This window comes from Lynx rufus, unplaced genomic scaffold, assembly GCF_022079265.1.
Source record: "Lynx rufus isolate CCGP_SWC_20201006 ecotype Redwood Valley unplaced genomic scaffold, mLynRuf1.p SCAF_15, whole genome shotgun sequence".
Taxonomy (NCBI): Eukaryota; Metazoa; Chordata; class Mammalia; order Carnivora; family Felidae; genus Lynx; species Lynx rufus.
Genome location: NW_025814829.1, coordinates 19,858,944 through 19,886,883, shown reverse-complemented (window position 1 = coordinate 19,886,883; position 27,940 = coordinate 19,858,944). Strand labels below are relative to the sequence as shown.

The following is a 27,940-nucleotide window of genomic DNA, read 5'->3' as shown; positions in this document are numbered from 1 at the left end:
AAAGAATTTCAATTTTCGGTTTTCATAAAGGAAAAATCTCAAGTCTCTGTGATTGAGTTTCACATTAATTGGTACTTTATTTGCTTAAAACCTAAACATTGTCAGTTAAGAAGAAATCCACTCTGGTGTATAGATCTTGCCATTTAAATTCTAGGTTTGTTTTTGTTTTTTGTGGGGTTTTTTTTGATCCTTGGTAAAATTTTATCCAAGAAACAGAATAGATACATATATATTTAAAAACATGAACCACTAGAGAATGAAATAGGAAATCAAGAGTGACTTAAGTTTTGGTGGCCCTTGTGTTTGTTTGCTTTTTTTTTTTTTTTTTAAAGTTCCTGAAAGACTGTAGCAGGGTAAAAGGATCACTGGCTCCCGGTCTCTTTGAGATAACAGGTGACGGAATTAAAAAACAAAACAAAACAAAACAAAACAAAACAAACCCACCCCCTCACACGAGGTCAGGTGACCCCATTCCCTGCCCTGCTCCCTCGGTAAAAAATATGAATACTTTTAGTAACAATTCAGAATTCAGCATTCAGCTTTATCTCCTACCTGCCCCATCAGTGGAAGTGTAACATCATGATTTTTTGTAGACATCTATACTTGTGTATATAGACATATAAACTTGTATTAGATGACAACTGATTTTTTTAAGTCCAGGTAGAGAAAGAAGCAATCATTTTTAACTAAACCCCTTCTATGTTTTTTGATTAGGGTTCAACTTGCTACCGTTTAGCAAAAAGCAAAATTTCCATAGCGTTCACCTCAAATCTTATTGCTTTACAACTGTGGCATACCTTCCATTAAAAATAAAAAGATGAAGCAGTCAATCCAGTGATTACTTTGACATGGCTTTCATTGGGAAGGGGTGGGAAAGAGGGGTGACGGCAAAGAAAAGACCAAAAGACAAAAAAGTAAATTAAACATACAATGGTTTTCTTGGAAAAAAGAGAGAGAGAGAGAGAGAGAGACAGAGAATGTTATTTTCAAGAAAAGGGAAAAAGCATTGAAAGCCCATGAGTCAAGCCATAGCCAAAACCATGTTCTATCTTAAGTAAGTTTTTTTTTCCCCCTTTTTCTTTTTTCTTTTTTTTTTTTCTCTTTTTTTTTAATAAAATCTCTCCCCAAACCATCATCACTTTTTTAATCCTCCCCAGACTGGGCTTCATCTTCAGACCCTTCATCCCCAGATTTCTCAGGTGGAGGGCTGGCAGAGGGTTTCTTTTCTGGAGGGCTTTCTGGTTCCTCGTCTTCTTCTTTGGGAGAAGGAGTCTTTTCCTTTGATGCCTTGGAAGCTGTGGGGCGACCCACCTTCCCTTTGCCTTTCACAGGGCTTGGAGTCACTGAAAAGAAAACAAATACCAATTTGGGGAAGGGAAGAGAAGAGAAGAGAAGAAAAGGTCTTTAATAAAAATCAGCCATAAACAAAACTAGAAGAATAAAATCTATCAAGACAACATCCTAACTGACTAAAAAAATCGAGGTGGGCACTGGTTCCCAATCACTTTTGCCAACACCGTGGTGTTATGTTTGCAGTAATGTTTCTAATAAAGAAACAGGATGCTACAGAAACTGCACACTATCCTTAGTGGTTTGTGAAATGAAAAGTTGTTTCTGATAAAGGTTTTGTTTAAAAAGTGGGTCGGGGATGGGGTGCCTGGGTGGCTCAGTTGGCTGGGCATCTGACTCTCGATTTCAGCTCAGGTTGTGATCCCCGGGTTGTAGGATGGATGGAGCCTTGAACTGAGCTCCATGCTGAGCAAGGAGCCTACTTTAAGATTCTCTCTCTCTCTCTCTCTCCCTCTGCCCCTCTCCCCTGCTTGTGCACTCTCTCTCAAATTAAAAAAAAGGGGGGGGCGGGTCAAGAAGAATGGATACAACAATGTGAGTGGAAACTAAAGCCATCAAATTCTTAAAAAAATTTTCTAAGGATGTATCATTTATTTTATTATTTTTAAAGAAAAAATTTTAAGTTTTATTTATTTTGCGACAGAGATGTGACCTGAGCCAAAGTTGGCCACTTAACTGACTGAGCCACCCAGGCGCCCCGATTTTATTTTTAAGTAAATTCTACACCCAAAGTGGGGTTTGAACTCATGACTGAGATAAGAGCCCATGCTCTACCAACTGAGCCAGCCAGGCGCCCTCATCAAATAACATACCTTTTGACAGTTCCAGGATTCCTCTTTTTTTTTTTAAATGTTTATTTATTTTTGAGAGAAAGTGAGTGGAGGAGGGGCATAGAGAGAGGGAGACAGAGAATCCCAAGCAGGCCCACATCGTCAGTGCAGAGCCCCACATAGGGCTCGAACTCACAAACCGTGGGATCATGACCCGAGCATCCTGATTCAAAACTGAGATGGATGCTTAACCAACTGAGCCACCCGCGTGCCCCAGACCGTTCCACAATTCCTAATGGTAAGAAGTGGTAAGTGAAAAAAATGTAAAAATTACCAGTTCTATTTGCCAGAAAAAACAAAGCAAATCGAACTTTGAGTTAAATAACAAAGTAGCTATGAAAGGGGAATATCTGGCAGAAACCACAAGGGCTCAAAGAAACCGAATCCATGTTGCCAAGTGTGGTTTCGTTAGGCTAGCACAAAGGACCGTGCACGGATCAGAACAGAGAACTGAAATAGGATTACAGGTGTGCATTTTCACAATTTCAAGTCTTTACTAGCTGCTGGGATTGTGATGTTGGTGAGAAAAAAGAGCAGGAACAGCTATCCTGATGCAACGTTTCCAGCACTGTGCCTGACACAAACAGGTGGCCGCCAAAACTTGCCACAGAAGGCAGGAGCTGAAGAACAGGGCTGAGCCGCCAGACTCTTGCAGGGGCTAGAGTCTTATTAATAATCAAATAAGGGATACTTCCAACTGTGGAAGACGGTCCTTTCAGAATTCCTTCATTCTTGTTAGGCATGTGGCCACTGCCAACCCCTAATGAAGAATTTCTGTAGAGAAAAGTGTATTGGTTCTTGAAACTTTTCAAAGCGGTCATTTAATTTCACTTCTGCACCACTCACCTGTAGCCTTTAGCCTGGGTTTGGGCATTTTCTTTTCTTTTCTCTCAGGTTTGGACTTCTTAACCATCTTTTTGTTTTTCTTTTTTGAACTGCCATAGTCACTATCATCATCATCTTCCATGAGGAAATCTTCATCGCTGCCGGAATCTTCTGAGAGGAAAGAAGAATTTCAACGTCCAGCTTAACGTACACATCCTTCCAAGTGAACAAAGGGAGACCGTGCTAGGCACGACTGGAGGACGGGATCTGGGAAATAAACACTCTCGGATTCTGCCGGCAGCTGTGCTACCCATTTGGCTGGAGTCGTCGTCAGCCCCACGTGTACAGCGGGCTTAGCCCGCACACGCGGGTGAGCCACTGACTTGTTTGAAGAGTCGGTTGAGAACGGGAAAAGATACAATTTAATCTGAATAAAAGCCGCAGCCACCAAATAACTTTTGGTAGTTCCATCACCCCCCTGTAGTACTGGGGAGACCGGGGAAATGAAACGGCACCAGTTGGGTGTGTGTTGGTCCAACTATGAACCAATGAAACAAGAAAGCTAAACACAAAGCAAAAATACACAGAATCAATAAAGCTGAGTCATGTGTGAAGCATCTAGATTCTACTATGAACGCTTTTGCTGGGGGACGAGGTCTACCCCTTCCACTCCCAGGCCAAAACGCCAATCCTAATCACAACACCCACCGTGTAACTGCTGTTCTAACAAGCTCTCATTCAGTATTTGAGTTCAAACGATGGACATCATAATCAAAGAGAGTCTGTGAACCTCAAAAGTATCAGCAGGTATGAGAAACAGTCATCTCTTCTAACAGCGAGGATCTAATTTAAGGGACCGGCTGCCATGTTTAGTATCCACGACAACCCAGAAGCCATCGAGGTCACAAAGTACAGTCATGACCAAAGTAACAAGCCAAGTCTACATACTCTCTTGGAACGGCGCCTCATCTTCCTCTTCTTGTTCTTCTTCGCTGCCCACGTCCTCCATGAGCATCTCTCTCTGTTTGGAAGCTGCTTTAGAGGCTGCCTGCCGTTGCTGGCGCACATTTTTATGATCTTCTTTTTCATCTTCACTGTCCTCTGTAATACCGAAGTTATAATGCAACAATCGAAGAGTTGTGCATTTATCTGACAGCTGACCAGAAAAGCCAGCAGGAGCTATAACCTTCAGCTTTATTTCACTCAAAAAGGGTAAATTCTATCCCTAAAAACTCCTACAAAATATACAAAAGAGGAGCTAAAATTCAAAGCACGAACTTGAAAAATATCACGTACTCATTAGTACATAGAAAAGAACTTAGGCGGGGCACCTGGGTGGCTCAGTTGGTTGAGCATCTGACTTCAGCTAAGGTCATGATTTCGCGGTTCATGAGTTTGAGCCCCCACGTCAGGCTCTGTGCCAACAGCTTACAGCCTAGAGCCCGCTTCAGATTCTGGGTCTCCCTCTCTCTTGGCCCCTCCCCTGCTTGTACTCTCTCTCCCTCTCAAAAATAAATATACGTTAAAAAAAAAAAAGAAAAGAACTGAAGCATGTAGTTTGAAGTAACAATAAAGCTGAATTTAGGTGTGAACATCTACTTTAAACTCGTATCATTGTGTTGCCCTAAAATTATCAATTACATTTCAATCTATGTTCAGTTTTTATTTTTATTAAAAAAAATTTTTTTTTAATGTTTATTTATTCTTGAGAGAGAGAGAGTGAGAGAGAGAGAGGGAGGGAGAGAGAGACAGACTGAGCGTGAGCAGGGGAGGGGCAGAGAGTGGGAGAAACACAATCCAAGCAGGCTCCAGGCTCTGAGCTGTCAGCACAGAGCCGGACGTGGGGCTCGAACTCACAGGCCGCGAGATCATGACCTGAGCCGAAGTCAGACGCTCAACCGACTGAGCCACCCAGGTGCCCCTATGTTCACAGTTTTTAGAAACTAAAGTTAGAAAAACATTTTATTTTTTTTTAAGGTTTATACATTTTTCAGAGACAGAGAGAAAAAGCATGAGTGGGGGAGGGGCAGAGAGAGACACACACACACAAAGAATGTGAAGCAAGCTCCAGGCTCTGAGCTGTTAGCACAAAGCCCCACACAGGGCTCGAACTCATAAACTGCGAGATCATGACCTGAGCCAAAGTCAGACGCCCAACGGACTGAGCCACCGAGGCACCCCAGAAAAATATTTTTAAATAGAAGAGGGGAAGACTCCCAAGGATAATTAATTATTCTAAGATACAAAACCTATTTCTTTTCAACTTAGGCAGTCAGATAACACACTTGGAAAGGAACGAAAGCCAATAGCTCAGTGGAGTGCATGCACTGGGACTGTCGGCCCTCCAGGTATTAGCCAACAGCAATCCTATTTAGAGGGACATCCAGGAAAGCAAAAGCATGGGAATGTAGGTCAAAACTAAAGTGGTTGGGGGCAGTATAGAATAAACCCTCAGTTCTTAGGAGAGTTAAATTTGGAAAAATAACAGCAAGTAATCAGGATCTTACATTGTATTTGGCCATGGGGGTCTCTATTAATTCTTTCGAGTTAAAACTCTTACCCCAACAGCCTGCTCTGTGGCTACCGTTTCAAAGGACTACTTCCCGAGCTAAAGTAAGGGCAAAACTATCTTCTGTCTGCTCTTCACTCTAGAGTTCCTCGCCACACGCCTTAGATCTGTCACTTCCTATTATACACACTCTTTAAAATCTATTCAGTTTGATGGCTGTTATTTGGTTTTTTTTTTTTTTAATTTTTTTTTTTTTAAACGTTTATTTATTTTTGGGATAGAGAGAGAGCATGAACGGGGGAGGGGCAGAGAGAGAGGGAGACACAGAATCGGAAGCAGGCTCCACGCTCTGAGCCATCAGCCCAGAGCCTGACGCGGGGCTCGAACTCACGGACCGCGAGATCGTGACCTGGCTGAAGTCGGACGCTTAACCGACTGCGCCACCCAGGCGCCCGGGCTGTTATTTGTTTATGCAAATAGTTTTCAGTGTTGATTATGCATTAGAATAATCTGTAAATATTTTTTTTTTCAACGTTTTTATTTATTTTTGGGACAGAGAGAGACAGAGCATGAACGGGGGAGGGGCAGAGAGAGAGGGAGACACAGAATCAGAAACAGGTTCCAGGCTCTGAGCCATCAGCCCAGAGCCTGACGCAGGGCTCGAACTCACAGACCCCGAGATCGTGACCCGGACCGCGAGATCGTGACCTGGCTGAAGTCGGAGGCTTAACCGACTGCGCCACCCAGGCGCCCCTGTAAATATTTTTAAAAAACAAAGCCCCAATGTCCCACCGTGACCTACTGCATCAGAAATCCTGGGTGGATTTCTGTAATAAGCGTGTTTAAAAAACCCTCACGGTCGGGGCGCCTGGGTGGCGCAATCCCTTAAGCGTCCGACTTCAGCCAGGTCACGATCTCGCGGTCCGTGAGTTCGAGCCCCGCGTCGGGCTCTGGGCTGATGGCTCGGAGCCTGGAGCCTGTTTCCGATTCTGTGTCTCCCTCTCTCTCTGCCCCTCCCCTGTTCATGCTCTGTCTCTCTGTGTCCCAAAAATAAAAATAAACGTTGAAAAAAAAAAAATTTTAAAAAACCCTCACGGCAACTGCAATAAGTCACCAGCACTGAGCTCTTCAAAGATGCAAACCTCTTTGTCATGTCAGTATTTATGACAGTGCCTGGCATTATTATAAAACTGCTATTAAAATGTCCAGTGAATAAAGACATCAGTCAATCCACCTATTACACTAAAAACTGTTTCCTACCTGCTGAGTGAGAATCATCCTTCTTGGTCTTCACATCTTTTTCTTCGGAGTCCTCACTGTAAAGGGAAGCAGGGAGAAAGTTTAAAAGTCTTAGGTCAAAATCTAAGTGAGCACACATCTCTGGTATCTCCAACAGGGGAAGAACTTGAAGAATACCTCTTTTATGGATGAAATATTCAAAGAACATTTAATAATAAAAAATTCTCTGTTGTCAGAGGCAGAGTATAAAAATACTAAAAATAAATTACACCATGTATGAATGGCGGGAAAGTAGGCAAATAAATTTGGATGGCACCAAATATAGACGCAGAAAACCCCTAAAACACAATTATTTAAGGAAACTGGAGTGCAGTTGTATAAATTACAATATCCCTAAAAAATTATCTAAAACAAAATGAAAATAAATCAACTAATTATCTCCGTAGATTTTTCTTGCCTCCAATATTTCTATACATCAGAAACATCAACACACAGACCTGCCTTGTATCATGGAGAGAATAAGAGCCCTCAAATCACCGCAAAGTAAAATAAGAAAAAAGTGCTTCAAAGTTCCAAGGAAAGTTATATAAAACAATTTAAGTCACAAAGATGCACGTTTTATGTCCTCAAAAATCTTAATTCAGGAATCTGTGTTCTAGTGTCCTGTCTTTGTCATTAATCAGTTGTATGGTCTCAGGCAAATCACTTGGTACTCACTCTTCAGTGCTCTGACTTTATGACTCTATGAGAAATTCTGACAAACAAAAAAAGAAACACCCAACATAAAAACTACCTTCACAGCTTTTTCAAACAGCAGGTCTTGTAAATCTCTTCTGGTATTTCCTATGATCTAGACCACACTCAAATGACAAACTACCAAACTCAAGATTCCCGAAAAAAAGAGAAAAACCAACCCTATTTCTTTACTAAGCAATGTGATCCAAGATGCACCGTAATGCTGAAACCTGAGACCATTCTGTATGTTTTTATGCAAAGTAAGCATTTAATTCACAAGTTACAGTGACAAAGAACTATAGTTTTCTCTAGTTCTTTTATTATTGGGTTTATAGAGACCATTAATCCTGGAGTCCCATTACAATAAAGTCAAGTGAAAGCCGAACTTTTACAAGTAGAGATCAATAGAAAACTCAAGACAACAATGGTCTGAGGGAATAAACTTTACAAGGCACTTAGTACAAATGGCAATAAAAACTGTATCTCCACCATTCCCGACACTTAGGAAAGAAATAAAACCAAGCAATTAGAACAAGGGAAAGTTTAGGCTAGCTATTAATTGTATCGATGAGACACTATAGAACAGGTTGCAGGCCACAAAGAAATCCATTCCTAAGAGAAATATAAAAAATGAACATAATGGAAGAGAATCTAAGTTGGGCTGCTACAGAAAACTGGATTAAAGATATACTACAAAACTATGGAAGACTTGTCTCCCCACAGCACAGTGTTGTCTTATTTTTCCTCAAAACCACATTTCTGAAATTTTCCAGTAAAGAAAATACTGGAGGTAAATATTGTCATTTCTACAAATTTAGCATTCTATGAATTCAGAACGGAAAGACTTCTGTGTGGGGCTTTATTTTACAAGACTTTAGTATTTGAAGGTAAATATCTTAGAAGAACTGACGAGAAAGATTGTATTTCTTTGAACTGCTCTGACGTAATATATTTGGAAGCAGTACAGCCCAATGGTGAAAACATGGTCTTTGGAGGCCAACAGACATGGTTCCAAAACCTGCTGGTCCATTTGCTGGATAACCTTGGATAAATCACTGACCCTGTCTCTAAGCTAGCAGTACCTTAATACAGGTGTTGTGAGAATTAAATGATAATGAATATAAATTATAAATTAGCACATAAGAGAGACTGGCAAAGAATCATCCACGGTAGCTATGACCATTATCGCCATCACCACCATCATTAAGGTCTTAAAATTATGCTACATGGAGTACGATGAGAGTGTGTAGGTCTGTGACAGCAGAGGCAAAAATTACAATATCCTGGTCTCAGAAGGCAAGTATAGTTAAAATCACAACTCCTCTACTGCCCCACAAATGACGAAATCATCTGAACAAAGGAGGATTATAGATAGCAAAACTCAGCAGTCTATACAAGTGAAGATTCTATAAGCTTTAGTTATGATTCTGCCAGTGATGTGTGACTCAACGGGAAAGGCCACTCATTCTTTGCTATCACTACAATGAAAATGTCAATACTAACCTTAGGTAACAAATTACATACTTAAACAATCTTTCTGCTTATGTTCAGAGGTTTGAGGTAGCAACAAAAGCATTCTTGGAGATCACCTTGGATTCTAGGTTGAGTCTAAGTAAGCCTCATGACCTTAAAGAGGCTAACCCCTAGACTCAAGGAGCACTGCCTGAGATAATAAGAAATATGCAAAACAATATTAAGTAGACAATAAGCACTTTCCCAAAGTAAATGGAGATTCCACCAATTTAGAGATCAGAGACCACCCTCAAGGCCAAGTGGGAACAGGGTAAGCAGGAACAGATTAACAATGCCTCTTACCTATCTTCCTGTGAATTCTTTCCAGATCGCCTCTTGTTTTTAGCTTCTCGGGGAGATGACCGAATTTTCTTAGCTGGAGGCCCTGAATCTCTTCCATAATCTTCATCTAAACAGAGCATTTTTCAAATTCAAATATTATGATTTTTACATGTATAAATTACCACTATTTATGGAGATAAGTATCTCTAATGCTATTTACACGGTGAGGGGGCAGCAGGATTTCCCACAAAATTTTTTCTTTTTAAAAATTTTTCAGTGTTTATTTTTGAGAGAGAGAGAGAGAGAGAGCGAGACAGAGCGTGCATGAGGTAGGGACAGAGAGAGAGAGGAGACACAGAATTCGAAGTGGGCTCCAGGCTCTTGAGTTGTCAGCACAGAGCCTGGTGCAGAGTTCGAACCGACAAAACCATGAGATCATAACCTGAGCCCAAGTTGGCCGCTTAACCGACTGAGCCACCCTGGCGCCCCTCAATTTTCTTTCACTTTTAAAAAATAAATTCTTTCCTATATCAGTCCCTTCTAATCTCATGTGTGTATTTTAATATATCCATACATAGCCAAGTATCTCTTATCATTTTATATCCTACCCTTTTAATTTCTTAAAGATATTCCCATGTTTCAACATCTTCATATTTACTTGAAAACCATTACAGTAATAAATACAAGCATTTCAGAATGTAAAGACCCCACAATTCTATAATCCTAACACAATTACTGTTATCAAGTAGATTACTTTTGAACTGAAGTATTAAATGGAGCATACTCTGACACTTGAGGAAAATACTTCCAATTTCAAAAGTCCTACAGAACTTAAGAAAATTAACCAATCTTAAAAATGGGTTATGTTTACTATACCATTTTATATAATAGTGGAGATCTGGAAGTACTCAGGAGCTTCAGCAATTATTAAATGGATGGATACATTATAAATTCCATTATGGAATATCACACAACCATTAATAGTAATTTCTCAAATAACTTTTCATAATAGGAGAAAGATACACACAAATAGGAGTAGGAGAGAACCCAAAATTCTATAGCAAGACTTCCAACTATGTTTTTAAAAGGAAAGAAAGACACAGGCTTTTTTTGCAAAAGGTTAAAATGGCCATTTGCCAGCTAAGGGGCCTTGAATAAGATCCCTCCCTCAGTTTCCTTATCTGTAAAATGGAAACAATAATAGTATATTCCATTTTAATAGGATCGCTCTACTAAGGATTAAATGAATACATGCAAATATTTAGCAGCATTTAATAAATGTTAGCATTACTTCTGGGAGGTTGGATTGTATGTTATTACTCTTTTTCACATTTCTGCATCTTCTAAGTTTTCCCAAAGTACACACATTATCTTTATAAAGTGAAATTCGATTTAAAAAAGGCAGAAAGAATAGCAAATGCGTCTGGAAAATAATGAGGTTAAGGACATATTGTAAGAAAACATTACTGCATGTTGAAGCTGACTCCAAAACCAGTTAAGAAAAAAGTTATCCAAGTATTTATTATCAATGATCTACTAAGGAAAAGTAAAAAACCATGCAAGTTCAACTTCTGTTTTGGGTGACACAAATCCCGACATAATTTACATATAATTTAAAAATAAAAAAAGATAAAACTTATTCTAAAAGCATGATAAAACAGTACACTTCAATATTAGTTGGTCCAACTAACAATTTATTGAAATCACGAAACTTACCAGCATCATCAGATTCCTGAAACTGTGAATAATCAACCACCTTTCTATTTCTGTAGAAAGAAGAGACTCTAATGAAGATCATTCTCCTAAGATATCAGAACACTTGTTTCTGTTTAAAAACAAAATTAGAACTCGCTCTGTGAAAACCATTCGACAAGCCCCACCTCCGTCAAAAAGCTTTTCCATGTTGTTATGAAAAGTGTAGTTCGGAAGTATTTAAAACTACAATTCTCCGACTGCTCATCTCAATGATAGCTCAAATATTATTCTTTCCCACAAAACCTCCCACTTCCCAAACACACATGACACAGCAAAATGAGCCAAACTACCATATTATTCATTACACAGAGATGTCACATGTGCATCAACAAAAACTATAAATATTTTTTACACTTTTATGCTTACTGATATGTACACATACATGTGTATACCTGATAAAGTTATTACTGAGTTTTTTTCAAGGCAAGGTGATTTTTAAATATAATGGTTAATGTTATAACATACAAATTATGACGACAGTATATTAAGCCTTACAAAGAAGAAAAAAATAATTGATCCATTCAAAAGCTTTTTCTTAAAGGGTCTGTAATTAAGAAAAATACGAGCGAAAGTCACAAATTTATGTACCTACTTGACTCAATGATTTTAAGCACTTCCTACTAGGTAAGGCATCTTTAACATCTTGAACAAATCTTTAATTTCCATCTTTCTACTTCATACTTTAAAAGCTTAAAATTCCTCCTTTAGAGATATATATAAAAACCTCCATGTTAGTATCCAAATTAGTATCCATGTTAGTATCGCTTTCAAAAGAGCCTTATAGGTACTGTACTAAATGGATACTGAATATGTGAACCAAAAGAATTAAAAGAAAAATGCTACCAACTACATTTAAACCTGAGCAGAGGAATATTCCTGATTTTATAGATTAAGACACCATTTATATCCAAAGACAGGATGTGCAGTATTCAAGCACACGTACAGTTTATATATAATATGCAAACATGGGAGGTGGAGGGCTGGATGGATTCTGAAAACATGTTTGGGGCTTAGATAGGGAAGAAAGCATAGCCATACCCTTGGCTTTGGACAAGAAAGATAGGCTCTAAAGGAATTTTGCCTTCTGTTTTTCTTTAGTCTACCAGCAATGAATTATCTTCTCACTGTACTGCCTCTGTAAGTCAAAATGCAAAACTTTAAAACATGCTCCAAATGTTCTGTTACAAGCAGCTGGGTTTATATATAAATGATTCCATTGTAATAGGAAAGCTAATTTCAAAAATATGACCATTAATTCCACTTACATGATATCTAGAGTAGTCAAATTCATAGAGAAAGAAAGAAGGACAGTGGGGATGCCTGGCTGGCTCAGTCAGTAGAGTATGTGACTCATGAGTTTAAGTCCCCCACCCTTGTTGGGTATAGAGATTACTTAAAATAAGACAAAATTGGTATTTTTTTAGGTTTACTTATTTATTTTGGGGGGGGGTGCATGCATGAGTGAGCATGTGCAAGCAGGAGAGGGGCAGAAAGAGGGGGAGACAATCCCAAGCAGGTGCTTCTCTGTCAGCCACCCAGGCACCCCAAAAAAATCTTTAAAAAAAAAAAAAAGAAAGCTAAGTGGGCCTCTGGGTAGCTCAGTCAGATGAGCCTCCCACTCTTGACTTTGGCTCAAGTCACGATCCTAGGGTTGTGGGACCGAACCACATCTCTGATTCCGTGCTGAGCGTGGAGCCTGCTTAAGATATTCTCTTCCTCTCTCCCTGCCCCTCTCCCCGACTGGTGCTCTCTTCTAAAATAAAAATAAAAATAAAAATAAAAATAAAAATAAAAATAAAAATAAAAATAAAAATAAAAATAGGGGCAACTGGGTGTCTCAGTCAGTTAAGTGTCCTGATCTCAAGGTTTGTGAGTTTGACTCTCACATCAGGCTCTGTGAGTCTTTGGGTTCTGTGTCTCCCTCTCTCTCTGCCCCTCCCCTGTTCACTTTTTCTCTCTCTCAAAAATAGATAAATGTTAAAAAAAATTTTTTTAATGAAAATAAAAATAGAAAGAAGAAGAATGGTAGATGCCAAGGGTTGGGGGGAGGGGATAGTGAGTTAATGATGTGTATAGTTACATTCTTGCAAGAGAAAGAGTTCTGGAGGTTAGGTGTACAACAGTGTGAATGCATTTAACACTATAGACCTGTACACTTAAAAATGGTTCAGATGGTTGGGCACCTGGGTGGCTCATTTGGTTAAGAGTCTGACTTTGGCTCGGGTCATGAGCTCACAGGTTCGTGGGTTCAAGTCCTGAGTCAGGTTCCAAGCTGTGGGGATCCTGCTTGGGATTCCCTCTCTCCTTCTCTCCGCCCCTCCCCCCTCATGTGCCTTCATCTCTCTCTCTCTCAAAATAAACTTAAAAAAGATTTTTAATGGTTAAGATGGTAAATTTTATGTGATTTTACAATTAAAAAAAAAGAATAAAATATTTTGTTTCAAAAAAAAGACTATGGGTGGGGGCAGGTAATTCAATGCCTATTATGTTCTAGCAACATAGTGATTTTTTTAATGACAGGTGCCATGAAAAACAGTATTATGATCATCATGTAAAGATGACAATTTTCTGCATTACTTAGGATCAAGGAAAATGGGACATGTAACAAGAGGAAGGAAAGTATCCAGAAGAGGGAGTATGAAATATTAACCTCTAATAGTTAATGTACAAGGTTCTAAAATTGCAGGCATAATAATTCTAGCTTATCCATGCTGGTGGGGTCGCCAACTAAAACAACGGTACAATTTCTGGGTACCATCTATCAATAGATACATCCTATGAGACTACAAAAAGAAGGGTAACCAGAATGGTGACGGGTATGTCCTATGAAGAACAACTGAATAAACTGGAATTTTCAACTTGCAAAAGAGAAAACATGTTAGCTACTTTAAGGTTTTGAAAAGAACGTAGTAAACACACTGGCTTATTAGCTTCCTGATCAAATTAGGCGTAGGTTCAACATAAACAACTTTATAACAGTTTCCTAATGATAGTTACTTCTCAGTCTATCAACAGCAACACTCCAGAAGGAATTCTATGGTAAAAAGTATGGAATCTTTGTTAACAGGAATCTTGGGTTCTGGTTCTAGAACTTGAGGCAAATCACATAATTTATCTGGGTGTCAGATTTTCCTCTGCTGGAACTGATGGCCTAAATGGGTATGCCTTTATTTATTTATCTATTTATTGCCATAAATTTTTATTTTTTTATTTCTACACCCAACATGGGGCTCAAATTCACAACCCCAAGATCAAGAGTCTAACATTCTTCTGACTGAGCCAGGCAGGTGCCCCTATGCCACAAATTTAAATAAAATTACTAAAGTTCAAAAAAAAGTTTTTCTCAATTGCAAATAGTCACCTACTCTTTTGTATGCCACACATCTTAGCTTCTATTGCTGTACCATTGATTTTCTTCACTGATCTGAGCCTCTTGATATCAATGGTCTTATACCCACATTTTTTTCTTTTCTTTTTACCACAGAGCAAGGTAAAAAGGAAACACTCAAATGTTTTTAATTTTTTGCTCTTAGGGCCAAATTTAAGAACTCTGTTGGAAACCTAGCTTTGTAAAATACTTGAGAGGATAATATCTAATCTCCTAAAAGTCTTTGAAGGCCTCATCTTTTGCCACTTAATCAAGCCACTTGCAAATCTGTAGTTCCTCCAATAAAGTTGTTTCTTAACACTTGGTCATGCTTCTCCTTGACCTACATTGCTGCTTGTGTCACTCCCAGTCATATCAGATACAACCTCACCTCCTCTCAACACCTTTAATCCTTTATTGATACAATTATATAATCCACTGAATGTCTGTTTTCCCTACTAAATGTGAATTTCCTGAGGGCAGGGGTTGTCTCTCCTTCATTCAGAACACCAAGTCCAAGAAATGATGCATTTGATGAGTGAATGGACTCAGCATGTGCAAAGGTTCAGGGTGAAAAGGCATCCTGAGAGAGGATGTTATATGTGAGCCTTCAGCCTATCAGATATTTAATTCCCACTGCCCTTAGTGACAGGGAAATCTAGTTTTGTCCATATGAAATAACTCGTTACTTTAAACCTAAAAAAGTAAAAAGGCAAGTATTTAGTACATTTTCTTCTATCCTAGTTTTCAACAAGCAGAACTACAAAAAATGCCACGTAAACGATACGATAGGAGTAATTAAATTTAAATTTTTCAAAATTAAATTCAAAGGCCACCCCCTCCTTTGAAGCAGAAAATATTTTATTTTGAATTATGTGAAAATTATCAGAATTATCTTGCATATGTCATTTTTCACTGAAACTATAAAACCTGAGTAATGCAAATATGAATATAGTAGCGAATTTAAGGATAACCAGGCAAAAAGAAAGGTATCCATCCACAAATGTTAAAGAGGAAAAGAAAAAATAATTTAAATAAAAGATCTATGAAAATGGGTCATTCATTGTAACTCATTATAATGATTTATAAATAACAACTCAGTTCATTTCCTGTCTTCTAAAGATGCTTCAAAACAGTAACAGAATTACAATTTCCACTACTTGGAGATTTACCTTATTTAGGGTGGAAATGCACTTTTAATGGACTTACTCCACTATAAACTAAAAATTGAGAAGATATACTGGGATGGAAACACAACACTCGTGAGTAATACTTAAGTCTAAAGGTGTGAGAAGTTCTACTTCTAGTTGAAAACAAAGACACATTCTTCCTTCCTCGAAATATCATTACATAAATTAAATGCCAAAGCTAAACCAACTCTTCAGTGTAAAATAGCATCAACGACTAGGACAACCAGAACTGGGAGGACAACACAAAATTTCAATATAGCATAGAGGTTAAAAACAGATTTTTTGAACTGGGTTTAAATCCTGGCTCTGCCACTTACTAGTTGTATGTTCTTGAGCAAGTTACTTCCCCTCACTGAACTTCAGTTTCCTCACCTGTAAAATAGGAATAACAATACCTATCTCTCAAGATTGTTGTATCAGGTGCACAACTAACCAACAAAGAGCAGCTTTCATTACTTGTAAGTACTAACTTGTTCCACCCAGAATACCACAGCCATGTTGAATATACCTAATTCGATGATTAATGAACACGATGATTAACTTACTTTTAAAATATGTCTTAAATAAAATCCAAGCAGAACTTTTGACAGCCCCCACCCAAACTTAACAAGTAGCCTACTGTTGACAGGTAGCCTTACCAATAATATAAATAGTTGATTTACATATATTTTCTATGCTGTATGTATTATATAATACATTCTTACAATAAGTAAGCTAGAAAAAAGAAAATGTTAAGAAAATCATAAGGATGAGAAAATAGATTTATAATACTGTGCTGTTTTTATTGAAAAAAAAAAAAAAATCTGCATTAAATCTGGACCCAGGTAGTTCAAACTCAGTGTTCAATGGGTCAACTGTATAGGAACACAAAAATTTCAATTATATGCCTGCTGTTACTTTAAAACCTTATGTAATCTCTGTCTAGATTCTAAATGTACCTTGGTCACAGCGAACCAATTCCTGAGAGGTCACCAGAGAACTCTGAGATGAGAAGTCCCCACTTCTGCATCAGGTTGAAGGGCAAAAAAAAAAAAAAAAAAAAAAAAAAAGGGTAAAGTGGGAAGCTAGACAAAGAATACTAAAAGATCTGGTTTGGGCACCAAGAGTGGGTAACTCAAGCAACTCACAAACAGTAGGGAATTTCTTCTTCCACTCTCTTAATCATCAACTTATTTTTACTGATAGGTCTACACCCCAAATGCTCTTTCTTATAGTAGTAACTGTCTAAGACCCAAACAACAATAGGTTGTGTTGTACCTCCCACCAACATTCTGAAGAGTCAAGGATCAGTGTTTGCGATGAAAATCATCACAATTTTGGAGGACCTTATCTAATCCCCTCTTTTTTCTTTTTTTCAAGTAAGCTCTAGGCCCTACATGGAGGCTTGAACTCATGACCCTGAGATCAAGAGTTCCATGCTCTATTGACAAGAGCCAGCCAGGCGCTCCTAACCCTCTTTACAGATGAGAAAACTAAAACCACATAATCCAGCTCTACTTATAACAAGCCTGCACATCAAAATATGGAGTCATAACAAGCAACCAACAATTACATATAATAATATAAATTGACACCCTAAGCTCGATACTACGAGAAGAGCACAAAACCATTTTCTCAGGGCAAATGGGAGAGCCTTGTAGACATAATTTAGTTTTATCAACAGACTACACTTCCATTTTTATCCTCAAGTGCTGGTCAACGCAGAGAAGAGGAATGAAAAAACCCAACTTGCTAACCTAGAATTTAACAAGTTTCTCATTAGGCACTTAAAAGCACATTTGAAATCTGAATTTTGAGAAACCTAAAAATAACCAACATTGTTCTTTTCACTAATCACCTGGGTGGTAGTATCTCATTTTCTCAGATAAATGAGATCCTGTAGAACAATGTTTTTCCATCGATAGGTCACAACCCACTACTGGGTCCTGAAATGAATTTATTGGTATATAACCAGCATTAAAGCAACAACAACACAACAAATAAAAAATATCAGAGAAAACTCTAAGTAACAGTTAAGTTACCTGCAACTTATTTCAGGTGTTTTTGTTCTTGTGTGTAGCGACCTCATCAAAAAAGTTTGAGACCCACTACTCTAGAATAAAAAGTGGATTGCAAAAGGAGATTTCTAAAGTTATTCTCATTTTTACCGTTACAAAAAAGTTTGTTTTTGATCCTTGGTGGCAAAAGAATAACATCCCTTCCCCATTTTAATTCCCCATTTTTTTTTTTAAGATTTTTATTTTTATTTTTTTATTTTTTTTTTAAATTTTTTTTAACGTTTATTTATTTTTGAGACACAGAGAGACAGAGCATGAACAGGGGAGGGGCAGAGAGAGAGGGAGACACAGAATCTGAAACAGGCTCCAGGCTCCGAGCTGTCAGCACAGAGCCGGACGCGGGGCTCGAACTCACGGACCGCGAGATCGTGACCTGGCTGAAGTCGGACGCTTAACCGACTGCGCCACCCAGGCGCCCCAAGATTTTTATTTTTAAGTAGTCTCTACATCTAACATGGGGCTTAAACTCACAACCCTGAGATCAGGAGTCCCATGCTCTACCAATTGAGCCAGCCAGGGAGAGTCCCCCTCCTATCTTTAAAAAAAATTGTTTCATTTATTATGAAACACTCCATGCCCAATAGGGGGCTCAAAGTCATGACTCTGAGATCAAGAGTTGGATGCTCTACCCACTGAGCCAGCCAGGCACCTCTAATTTCTTGTATCTTAAAAATATGTTTTCAAGCTTAAGCACTCCTAAAACCTATCAAAGTTTTGCAGCCAGTGGTGGGGCAGGAGGTAGGGTGATATGATGATGATATCAAGTGTATTTTATGTACTAGAGCTACTTAGTACATCCACATAGACCTTGGACATTAGTACATCCACATGGACCATTACATGGACCTTAGACCATCTAATCCAATCTTACCCCAAACTTATTATCCTATCAACAAATGTCCCTAGAAGAGAATGACTAAGAACCTTTCATGAACCTCCCACACAAGGCAGCCTATACTAAGAAAACACCAATAATGAAACAGTTCTTCCCAAGAAGGCGAAATCTGCCTCTGAAGTCCACTCACTGATTCTATCATCTATCCACTTTCTGGATTACCATGGTTTAAATCTTTTTTTTTTTTTTTTTAAGTAGTCTCCAGGCCCAGTGTGGAGCCCAATACATGGCTTGAACTCAGGACCCTGAGATCAAGATCTGAGCTGAGATCAAGAGTTGGAAGCTTAACCAACTGAGCCATCCAGGCGCCCCATCCCATGGTTTGAATCTAACCCTTCCTCCACATAGTCCTTAACTTTATAGGACAGATTCTGCTTTTTTCTTCAAGGCTAATTAGGGTTCCTTTAACCCTTCCCCATCACTTGTTTCAAGCATCCTCATGACCTTGTTTCCCTCCAGATTTAGTAAAGTCTATCAAGTAGTGCCCCAATCTAACCCTAACAATATGGTTTATAAAGGTGTATGTGCAGGAAAGAGAGAGATCAGGATTCAGAATTTCCTACTCCTATTCTACTCTATATTTGTACTAATGCAATCCAAGATCTCCATTGCCTTTTGGGCTGTTATAACACACAGTGTACTGGATATTGCAATTCCAATAACTAAAGCCTCTTTTCCCCAAAATCTAAAACCTTTTTGGGGGTGCCTGGGTGGCTCAATCAGTTAAGCGTGTGACTTCAGCTCAAGTCATGACCTCACGGTTCATGAGTTGGAGCCCCAAATCAGGCTCTCTGCTGTCAGCAGGGAGCCTGCTTCAGATCCTCTGACCCTCTCTCTCTCTGCCCCTCCCCCACAAGCTCTCTCTCTCTCTCTCAAAAAAAAAAAAAAATTAAAAAAAAGAATTGTTTACAACCATCTTGTATATTGATAGTTCATTTCAACATATTTATCTTTCTCAACATCCTATTATCTGCAAACTTAGTCAACACAGGCCAAGAACAAAGTCCTTTAAGTCATCAGTAGAAATGTACTTTCAGGCTGACATTAATCGGGGTATGGCTATTGAGGTTCAAGTCCATCGTCATGAACTAGCATTCTGCCTAACATTTCGTTATCTTCCCCACAAGGACGTCTTCATATGAAGCTCTGTCAAAACCCTTGTTGAAAGAGAAACCCAGTACGGTATTCTTTTACTCTATTTTCTTTTAAACAAACAATAAACTTTTAAAAACTAAACCTTTTTTGTTCGAACGAAAATATTCCCAGGAACCACAAAATAAAACACAGCCAGTAAAAAGTCAAAGCAGCAGCACTGTAAGAGCATGAATTAATTATAATTTCAAATTTAAAGAATTTTCTCATTACAGACTTTCCCAACTTGTGTTCTGTCAAGATAGGTTTTCTAAAGGTTTCCTGGCCAGATCAATTTGGATATTATCACCTCCTTAAACAAGTTAAAGCTTTGAAAATCCTGCATTAAAGAAACTTGCTTAACTTTGATTTCTGAAATTACCAGTACTTTTTTATACTCTTGGCTTCTCTTCAGATCGCAAAAATCTTTCACTTTTTTTTACTGTTATTAGTTTTTCTTTTTCTCAGAGAGAGAGATGGAGCGCAAACAGAGGAGGGGCAGAGAGAGGGGGAAGGAGAATCTCAAGCAGGCTCTGCGCTATCAGCGCAGAGTCCATCTTAGAGCTGAAACTCACCAGTGGTGAGATCGTGACCTGAGCCACATAAAGGGTCGGATTCTTAACCCACTGAGCCACCCAGGTGCCCCTAAAATTACTAGTATTTTAAAAATAAAAAATTGAATCAATGTTTGAGATGGCCCTGAAAGTGGACATTACGAAGACTACTGACCTATGAGATTCATTTGCGAAACGATGCTGAATTCAAAATTATTACGACAGCAGTTAGTACCATGCACCAGATACTTCACCTAAATTCTCCCTTAATCCTCACAATCATCTCACAAGAGGAACTAATTAACATTAATTCCATTTTATCTGAAGAACCTAATGCTCAGATAGGCGAAGTAACTTTCCTATCACTGCAAGCTATTAAGCGGTAAAGTGAATTCTCCAGCTCAAGCCCAACTAACCCAATACCCCACAGGGCACCGTTGATGCCTGCAACCTCTCAAATCTTCCTTTCCTAATCGCTCATAAATCTAACTCTGCACAACAGAGACTAATGAAGTTTCTTCAGATCCACATAAGGTTTCTGTAGAACTACTCTCCCCGCTTAAAACTTAGGATATTTATCTCTCCCCATTCTTCTAGTCCTCAAAGATTATTTACACGCCAAATTTTCTAGAGACATAAGAACAGTAACTCCTAGAAGCCCGGATACCTGAACGCAACTAAGAGTAGTTTCTTAGAACTGCTTCATTCATCGTTAAGCTTCAAGTTCCTATCAGCTAAGATTGACTCCTTTGACTGCATCTTGTATCATTGTTATTTACAATTAAACATAAAATTCAAAAAGTTACAAGATACAACAAAAAGTAAAAAACAAAGTAAAATGAACATTTAGGAAAGCGTTCCTAAGGTTTTTGGATGGAGTTTCTAATTTCTGTAGCAAAGGGAAGGGAGTGAAGGTTTGAATGATGAGCCAGGCACGTTTATTAGCTAATTGTCATAATCCCCTACTAAATCTTTTATCAACTTGCTAATGTTTCAGTCCAGATGAATAAATATTAACTCCTACATGGCACTTCTTATTCTTAACATATATTCAGTTCACCACTCTCTCTCCATATAGGAAATTATTTTGTTTAAAAGTCACACACAAATTTCAGTGAGCAGAATATAGTATTAGATAAATAAAAGGGGCGAGATTTTTCCCAACAGAAGTTGAGTGTAAGACCTATGCACTCAGGGACAGAGAAACCTCAAGCAGGTGAGACTTAAGGGGTCTCAGATGCCCACGCTACCAAGGTAGAGTCCTGTCTGCAGCAGGACCTCAGGAAGCTCAGTGGAGTCTTCCAGTTGTCTTAAACCAATCACCAGGCACAAATCTGTAGCCTGTCAGGTTTAGTGACTCATTACAATGAAGGCAGAGGCATATCGGAAGTATGGAGGACCTCACCATACAGAGGAAAATAAAAGGAACTGGAGAAAGGTGCTTTTGGGGAAATTACACGAAGCAGTGTCCTGATAGGCTTGAAGCACAGTAAGAATGTGTGTAATGGGGTTAACATCAGGTCTGACCACAAAGTGGATCCTATTTCTTGGCAGAGAAGTTAGATGTGGAATTTGGGTCCAGCAACTCATCTGAAGCCCTGAAGTTGTAAACTGAGTTCTCCAAGTCAAAAGGACCTAGCTCTGACAGAAGTGTGGTGTCTCATTCTGACATAATTTCAAACAGCAAAGTTTCTGACAGTCTCTTTTAAAAGAGAATCACTTCTCAGTAGGAGTAGCAGTCACCAGAAGGAGGATTGTTGTAAGTCTTTACAGCTGCAGTTTATCTGTGGCAGCCAGCCAGCCATGTTTGTTATCCCAGCCCAATGAATAGCAAAGTGGATTTTTAACTTCCAAGTGGAGCTAATGTTTAGTTCAAGTAGTTCATCTTCAGGGTCATTTTAGCTTCACAGATGAAATCTTAAAGATCACCTTGCTTAGCAGGGAACTGGAGAGGTGCACAATTCAAAAAATAGATGTGCACGAAGCAGCAACTAAAAATATGCAATCCCCAGTAGATACGGTCTTTGGCAACCTGTGGTCTCTTTGCCTGAAGTATTTCAAAGACCTATAATTATGGCTACTTAGAGTAGTTATTTAAAAATATGTCAATGCAATATTCTAACCATCAGTTCTACTTCCTAGAATCCAGATAGGAATAGGTTTTTCAAAACAAAACAAAGGGATGTCCTGGTTTGACCAAAGTGGTCCTGCTGCTACATCAAATGTTTTCTACTGTGCACAACACGGCGGTCTGTTAAGTGCTATCTCTAGTCTCAACAATCCAAGAAGCTACTTCTTCATAATCTGGAGTAATGAGGTCATATTTATTTCTATCTTTGCAGCTGAGAATTAAAAAACGCAAACAGAAGTAACACTTCACGGCATATTCAATAGCTTCATTATTATTAAGTTCAAGTAAACAAAGTTTACAAAGCAACCCATCTGGCTGTGCAGGCTCTAATTCTTACTATTCCAGAAGAGCGCCATTCACAGGACTAGGGTATGGTGTCCTGGAATTATGTAGTATGGTGACCTTGTTTTGTATTTCTGGGAAAAACAGACCATATAAATAAGTAAATAAAACCAACTGCCCTGTACTCAAAATTACTTTCTCATTATTTCTAGAGTTGGAAGAAACCTATGAAAATTGCAAAATGCTTTGTGGGCAAGTTTCTATTATTCTGATGGAGTGCAACATCTCCATTATATAAACCTAAGTTAGCCCAAGTCTCCTGATCCCCAGGGTTTCTTTCGCTGTACCATGATACCTCCCCACAACGTTTTTTTTAAAACACTAAAAATTCAATCACTTACCTTAGTTTGTAACTTTTGTCAAGTTAAATCAACTCCAATTTTTAATTAATCTTAATTTTCCTTCTAATTGTAACATGCTGAATTTTATGAGTGTTGAATCTTTCCAAATACCATGGTTTTTCTTTTTTAAACTTTATTTTTTTAAATAAGCTCTATGCTCAATGCGGGTCAGGAACTCAGGACCCCAAGATCAAGAGTCACATGCTCTACTGACTGAGTCAGCCAGGTGCCCCCTGTCTTTTAATGATGCATCAGTAACAGATTTTAAGTTTTGTTCCTGGGACAAATTCAGCTTGCTCATATACATTTTTAACACACATTGGATTCAGTTAGCGAATACTCTGGCGTTTCTGCAACTATAATTATATGTAAAATGAGTTCATTAAATTTCTTATAGTGTCCTTTAGGTGGCTATGAAATCTACTCACTTAATTAGCCAGGGGGTACACACCCTTGCATTACAAAACACACACACTTGAAGCAATGTCACTTATCTAACGCTCACATTTCTTCCCACAAGTGTCCCACTATTTCCCCGCTGCTTTTCCCTCTCCATTCGGGTTATCTTCCTTCAACCTCCTCACATATTCTATTCCTTCCAAAAAACTGTCATTTCACCCCCTCCCCCATTTTAAATTTGGTCTTCTCCAACTTTACGAACCGTATGTAACCCCTTCCAAAGATGGCAAGATGTGCTCGCAAGATGCGCTGTGAGGGTGTTACCTGTGTCGGTGTGTCTCACGGGGAAGATCACACTGACTGTGGGTTGGCCACATTTGGATTTGAAGTCCTGCTTCACCTCTTAACAGGTGAACTGGGCCAGTTCATTTAGCCAAGCCTCAGCTACTTCGTATGAAATGGGAATAACATATACCTTGCTTGAAGAGTTCTTTCAAGATGGTGAAATATGTGTAAAGTATCTGCCAGGATACTTGGCACGAAAAAAGTTGCTCAGTGATACTCTTTTGAGTTGTAGTGTGTTTTTTTCTAAAATTGAAGGTTGAGAAAGGTACTTCTGCGGTTAAAGGCCCACAATCTCTAATTCACAATTTAGAAATTTAAACAGTTCTGAAAACCAAATGTTTCAGTTTACCTAAACAACTGGGCTTTTTAGTTGCATTTTTTTGTGTGTGAAAATTGTTTCATTACAGAGTCACTATGGTGTTTGATTATAGGAGCATTACTGCAGAGCTCACTAGTGATCGCACATTAACGCACAGTACAGGCACCATTACTTTGAACATTTTTGAAAAAAAAACCCTGAACTTCCAAACACACATGGCCTTCATGATTTCAAACTATACAGGGACTGTGGACCTGTACTACATTCTATGTGGAATCAAATACTGTAAATGCAAATCTAGTAGAAAGGAAAATAGCGAAGACTCACACAGTTTAAATAGTTTTCCTATTTCTACACTATAATTTCTTTGGCTTATAAATCATCCCTGGTAAACTGAAGGAACTGGACTTAATCTCTGAAGTTCTAATTAAAAAAATACTTTCAATTACAAAGTATCTTGGAAAATTATTTTAAATTGAGTTGAACAAAACTGCTTATTTAAAACTTACTTAAAATAATTTTGTATCAACCAGTATGAACCTATGCTTTCACATCTAAACTTTCAAGGTTAAAGGTTCCTTGCAATCTTCAAGTATATTCAACAGAAGACAACCAGATACCAAGTACACTTATGTTACAGAAAGGAACACACACTGATCTGAATGCCTTGGATGATTTTCAAAAAGGGAGGATCTTTGGAGAATATACTAAGCTGAATTTCAACAAACCTGGTTTCTAGTCTGGGCAAGTCAGTAAATCGGAGTTTTCTTTCTCATCTTTTATAAGTAATAGCATTTTCCTTCCTTCCTCACAAGATTCATGAAAGCACTTTGAAAGGTTAAAAGTGCTGTATATTATAATAACATCAATACGTACCAGGCAGAAGATAAAGTGATTATTATTCTGAAAGGGTGAGGATGAGTAGGCCTGGGAATTAAGAAATCTCGATTCTAGGCCCAACCTTTGCATTCATTAAGTGTGTGATGCAAGGCACTTCACTGGTCCAGGTCCCCATTGAGTCACTTGTAAAATGAATTTGCCTAAATTTCTGTCTAGCTCCAAGACTGTAATTTTACACTATAAAATTGAACCCAAGGCCTAAAATATTTGAGCTCATTTATAAACAGTGAGTCAGATGCTGTAAAAGGTAAAGACAGCAATATTTCGTGAGCAAAACTACTTGGGTAAGTGTTGCACACACGTCTACAGAAAAACCTGCTGTAGCTTATCAGTTCATCACTCCCTTCATATGGAAAGTGGTGTCAAGCAGCCATTAGTACATTTCTAATACTTCTTTAAATGCTCAGGTTAGTATTTAAATGAAAATGAATATTTACAGTTAAGTATGAAAAGCAGAAAAATTTCAAAATTATATATAGGTCTAAAGGGCAGAAACATACCCTAAAAAATGTGCCGACACTCATTTTCCAACTTGCGCTTTTTTTTTTTTCGGTTTGTTTTTAAAAGGGTTGATCATTCTGGTATCTCTGGTCAATGTTGACCATTAACTTTTTTGTTAAATGCCCTCAGGTATACAGATTCTTCATTTACACCTTGGAACAAAAGCACTTCCCTAAGACTTTTTTGTTGCAAAATTTAACAAACCACCAAACTCAAGTTTAATTATTTCTGCTTTATTATTGGTCATGAGTATATTAAAAACTTTTTTAAAAAGTTACAAAGAGACTTTAATCACTAAAATATATAATGAGAAACCAAGTTGCTTTAAAATACTATGAAAGTGACCCCAAAAGCCAATGTATTAATTTCATTCAATTAGGGGCAAATAGACAGTTAAATTTATTTTTAACAACACAACGAACAAGAAAAAATTTGTGCAGACGTCCCAATGCCTCGAAAAAAACCCAGAAAGATCCGTGCTTAATATATCCCCAACTGGTGATATTTTAAAAAATCAAAGTTTCCAAATAAAAAAACTGCTGTTCGTGTTCCAGTGTCTAAATCTGGGAACACAAATTGAAGCAGAGGAGTATAATAAAATCACACAATAATATAAAAAGTCATCAAAACCTAGTGAACTGACGTTAAAAGGTAGAGAAAAACAGTCCCAATTTCAACACAGTAATTTACTTCCAGAGACAGGAGAGCCAATACAGATGAATCAAATCTTTATTACGATATTGTCTATTTAACCTGATCCTAAAGAAAATATTCTACATAAATTGATGGGATACATTGATCAAATTTCATGCCAAAAAAAATTTGCACACTATAATCTGAAGTATCTATTCAGACTCCTTGCCAGAAAGTGGGCAAAACTCTTCCGAGTGCGATGGTGAGTTATCAGAGATGAGGGTAGAAATTAGAAGGCAGAAAAGCAGTGGTAGTTAGTTAGCACTCTCCTCATGCCCACCCCGAACGTAGAAGTATGCAGTCCCATACCACCACCAGTTGGAGACGGATGATCTAGTCAGGAGATAGATCGGTGTGGAACAAAACCCCTTCCCGGGTTCCAAACCTCTCTCTAGAGCTCTAGGTCAAAATCCTTCCGTTTCTCACAAAACTTGGAAGAAGGGGAAGCAACGACTGTTAACATTTTAAATCTACACCTTCGCCTATTTATCTAGAAAACACTATGCGAAGCCGCCAATTCCTTACATCGAAAGCGTCGCGGACATTACATTAAAAGTAAGTTATTTGCAACAGCCCTCCTTTTAAAGGCCTCGACACATTGGATTAAGCCACACCCCTCCATAAATGGCACATTCCATACAAAAGCCAGGAGGACGGCAAAGGGCGATTCCACCGTCCGCTGGGGAACTGCAAACTTGTTGAAATTCTCAGAATCAAGTCTACGGGTTACCGGAACCTAGACCCCTTATCATTCAGGTTACTTGGGGGGAAAGAGAGGGTTACAAAAACATCTGAGACACGTACACCGAGTGAGCGTAGACAGGCAGCGGGAACGAGAACCACACGGGATTTGGGTCGTGCTGTTAACCCGCACCTTCCTGAGTAGGGACATTTCCCCGAGGAAGGACATTTCTAGTCGGAGGGAAACAGCGAACTCGGGGGGGGGGGGTGAGTGGGGGCGGTTAACCCGCTCAGAACTCCGAGTTAGAGGAGAGGCAGCAGTCATTTTCCAAGGCCCAGTCCCCAGCTCTTACTTTTGCCTAAGGGGAAAAGAACGGGTCCCGCCCACGCCCGGCCCAATCCGGGAGGCGGGGCCCTGCAGCGACCCTGGAGGACAGAGGCGGGGCCCGGCGGCAGTACCGCCCCTCCCCCTTTGCATGGAACACCCCCGTCCGCTAAAGAAAGAGGGCTGAGTTCCCCCACCCCCACGCAAGCAGAGGGGGCAAGGGGCCACCGGGCGTCTCCGCCCCTCCTCACTTAAGGTGGGGAGCCGAGCCCCGACTCAGCCGGTCTCCCCGCAGGCTCCAAGGGGTTGGCCCCGAGGAGGTGGGGCCTGGGTGGGGGCGCTGACTTCACACCCCTCCCCCTCCGGCCGCTGGCGGTTCAGGGAACACCCCGCCCGCTCCAGTGCGGCGGGTGGGGGAGGCAGCAGAGCAGCCCGGAGCCCTGCAGCGGCGCGGGGTGGGGAGGAGCGCGCGCATGGGCGCGCGGCCGCCACCCCCGCGCAGCCCCGCGAGCCAGCAAGGCCCCCCACGCTCAAGGGCGCGCGCGGGCCCCGAAAGGGAGGAGGCCGTGCGTGGCACTGGAGAGGGCCGACTGCAGGCTTCTGTCCCCCAGTCCTTCACCACTCACCCCCAACCCTTTCCATCCCGCTCCAGGCCTCGGACTCCGCACTGACCTGACAGGCCGAGACATGTTCGCTGTCGAAACAGGACCGAGTCGAGAAGCCAAAGACCAG

General features: G+C 39.4%; 1 protein-coding gene across 3 annotated transcripts; it reads right to left on the bottom strand.

Annotated features, from left to right (window-relative positions):
• Positions 1–52: 52 nt before the first annotated feature.
• NUCKS1 (nuclear casein kinase and cyclin dependent kinase substrate 1) lies at positions 53–27,940 on the bottom strand. Of its 3 annotated transcripts, XM_047076615.1 has the most exons (7): positions 27,881–27,940; positions 10,999–11,048; positions 9,304–9,409; positions 6,775–6,830; positions 3,954–4,106; positions 3,027–3,176; positions 53–1,343 (listed from the first exon to the last, which is right to left on the bottom strand). In XM_047076615.1, exons 1-7 carry the CDS (start codon positions 27,895–27,897, stop codon positions 1,144–1,146), a joined length of 732 nt encoding a protein of 243 aa, XP_046932571.1. In that variant the 5' UTR covers positions 27,898–27,940; the 3' UTR covers positions 53–1,143. The 3 variants fall into 3 exon arrangements, with proteins under 3 accessions (XP_046932571.1, XP_046932569.1, XP_046932568.1); XM_047076613.1 differs by lacking the exon at positions 27,881–27,940 and having other exon boundaries at positions 3,027–3,173; positions 10,999–11,266; XM_047076612.1 differs by lacking the exon at positions 27,881–27,940 and having other exon boundaries at positions 10,999–11,265.

Coding starts and splice junctions, on each gene's coding strand:
- NUCKS1 (XM_047076612.1), bottom strand. CDS start 11,080: ATGATCTTCATTAGAGTCTCTTCTTTCTACAGAAATAGAAAGGTGGTT. Junction 4,107..6,774: donor GGATGATTCTCACTCAGCAG/GTAGGAAACAGT, acceptor TCGGTATTACAG/AGGACAGTGAAGATGAAAAA. Junction 3,177..3,953: donor TGAGGCGCCGTTCCAAGAGA/GTATGTAGACTT, acceptor CTTTCCTCTCAG/AAGATTCCGGCAGCGATGAA.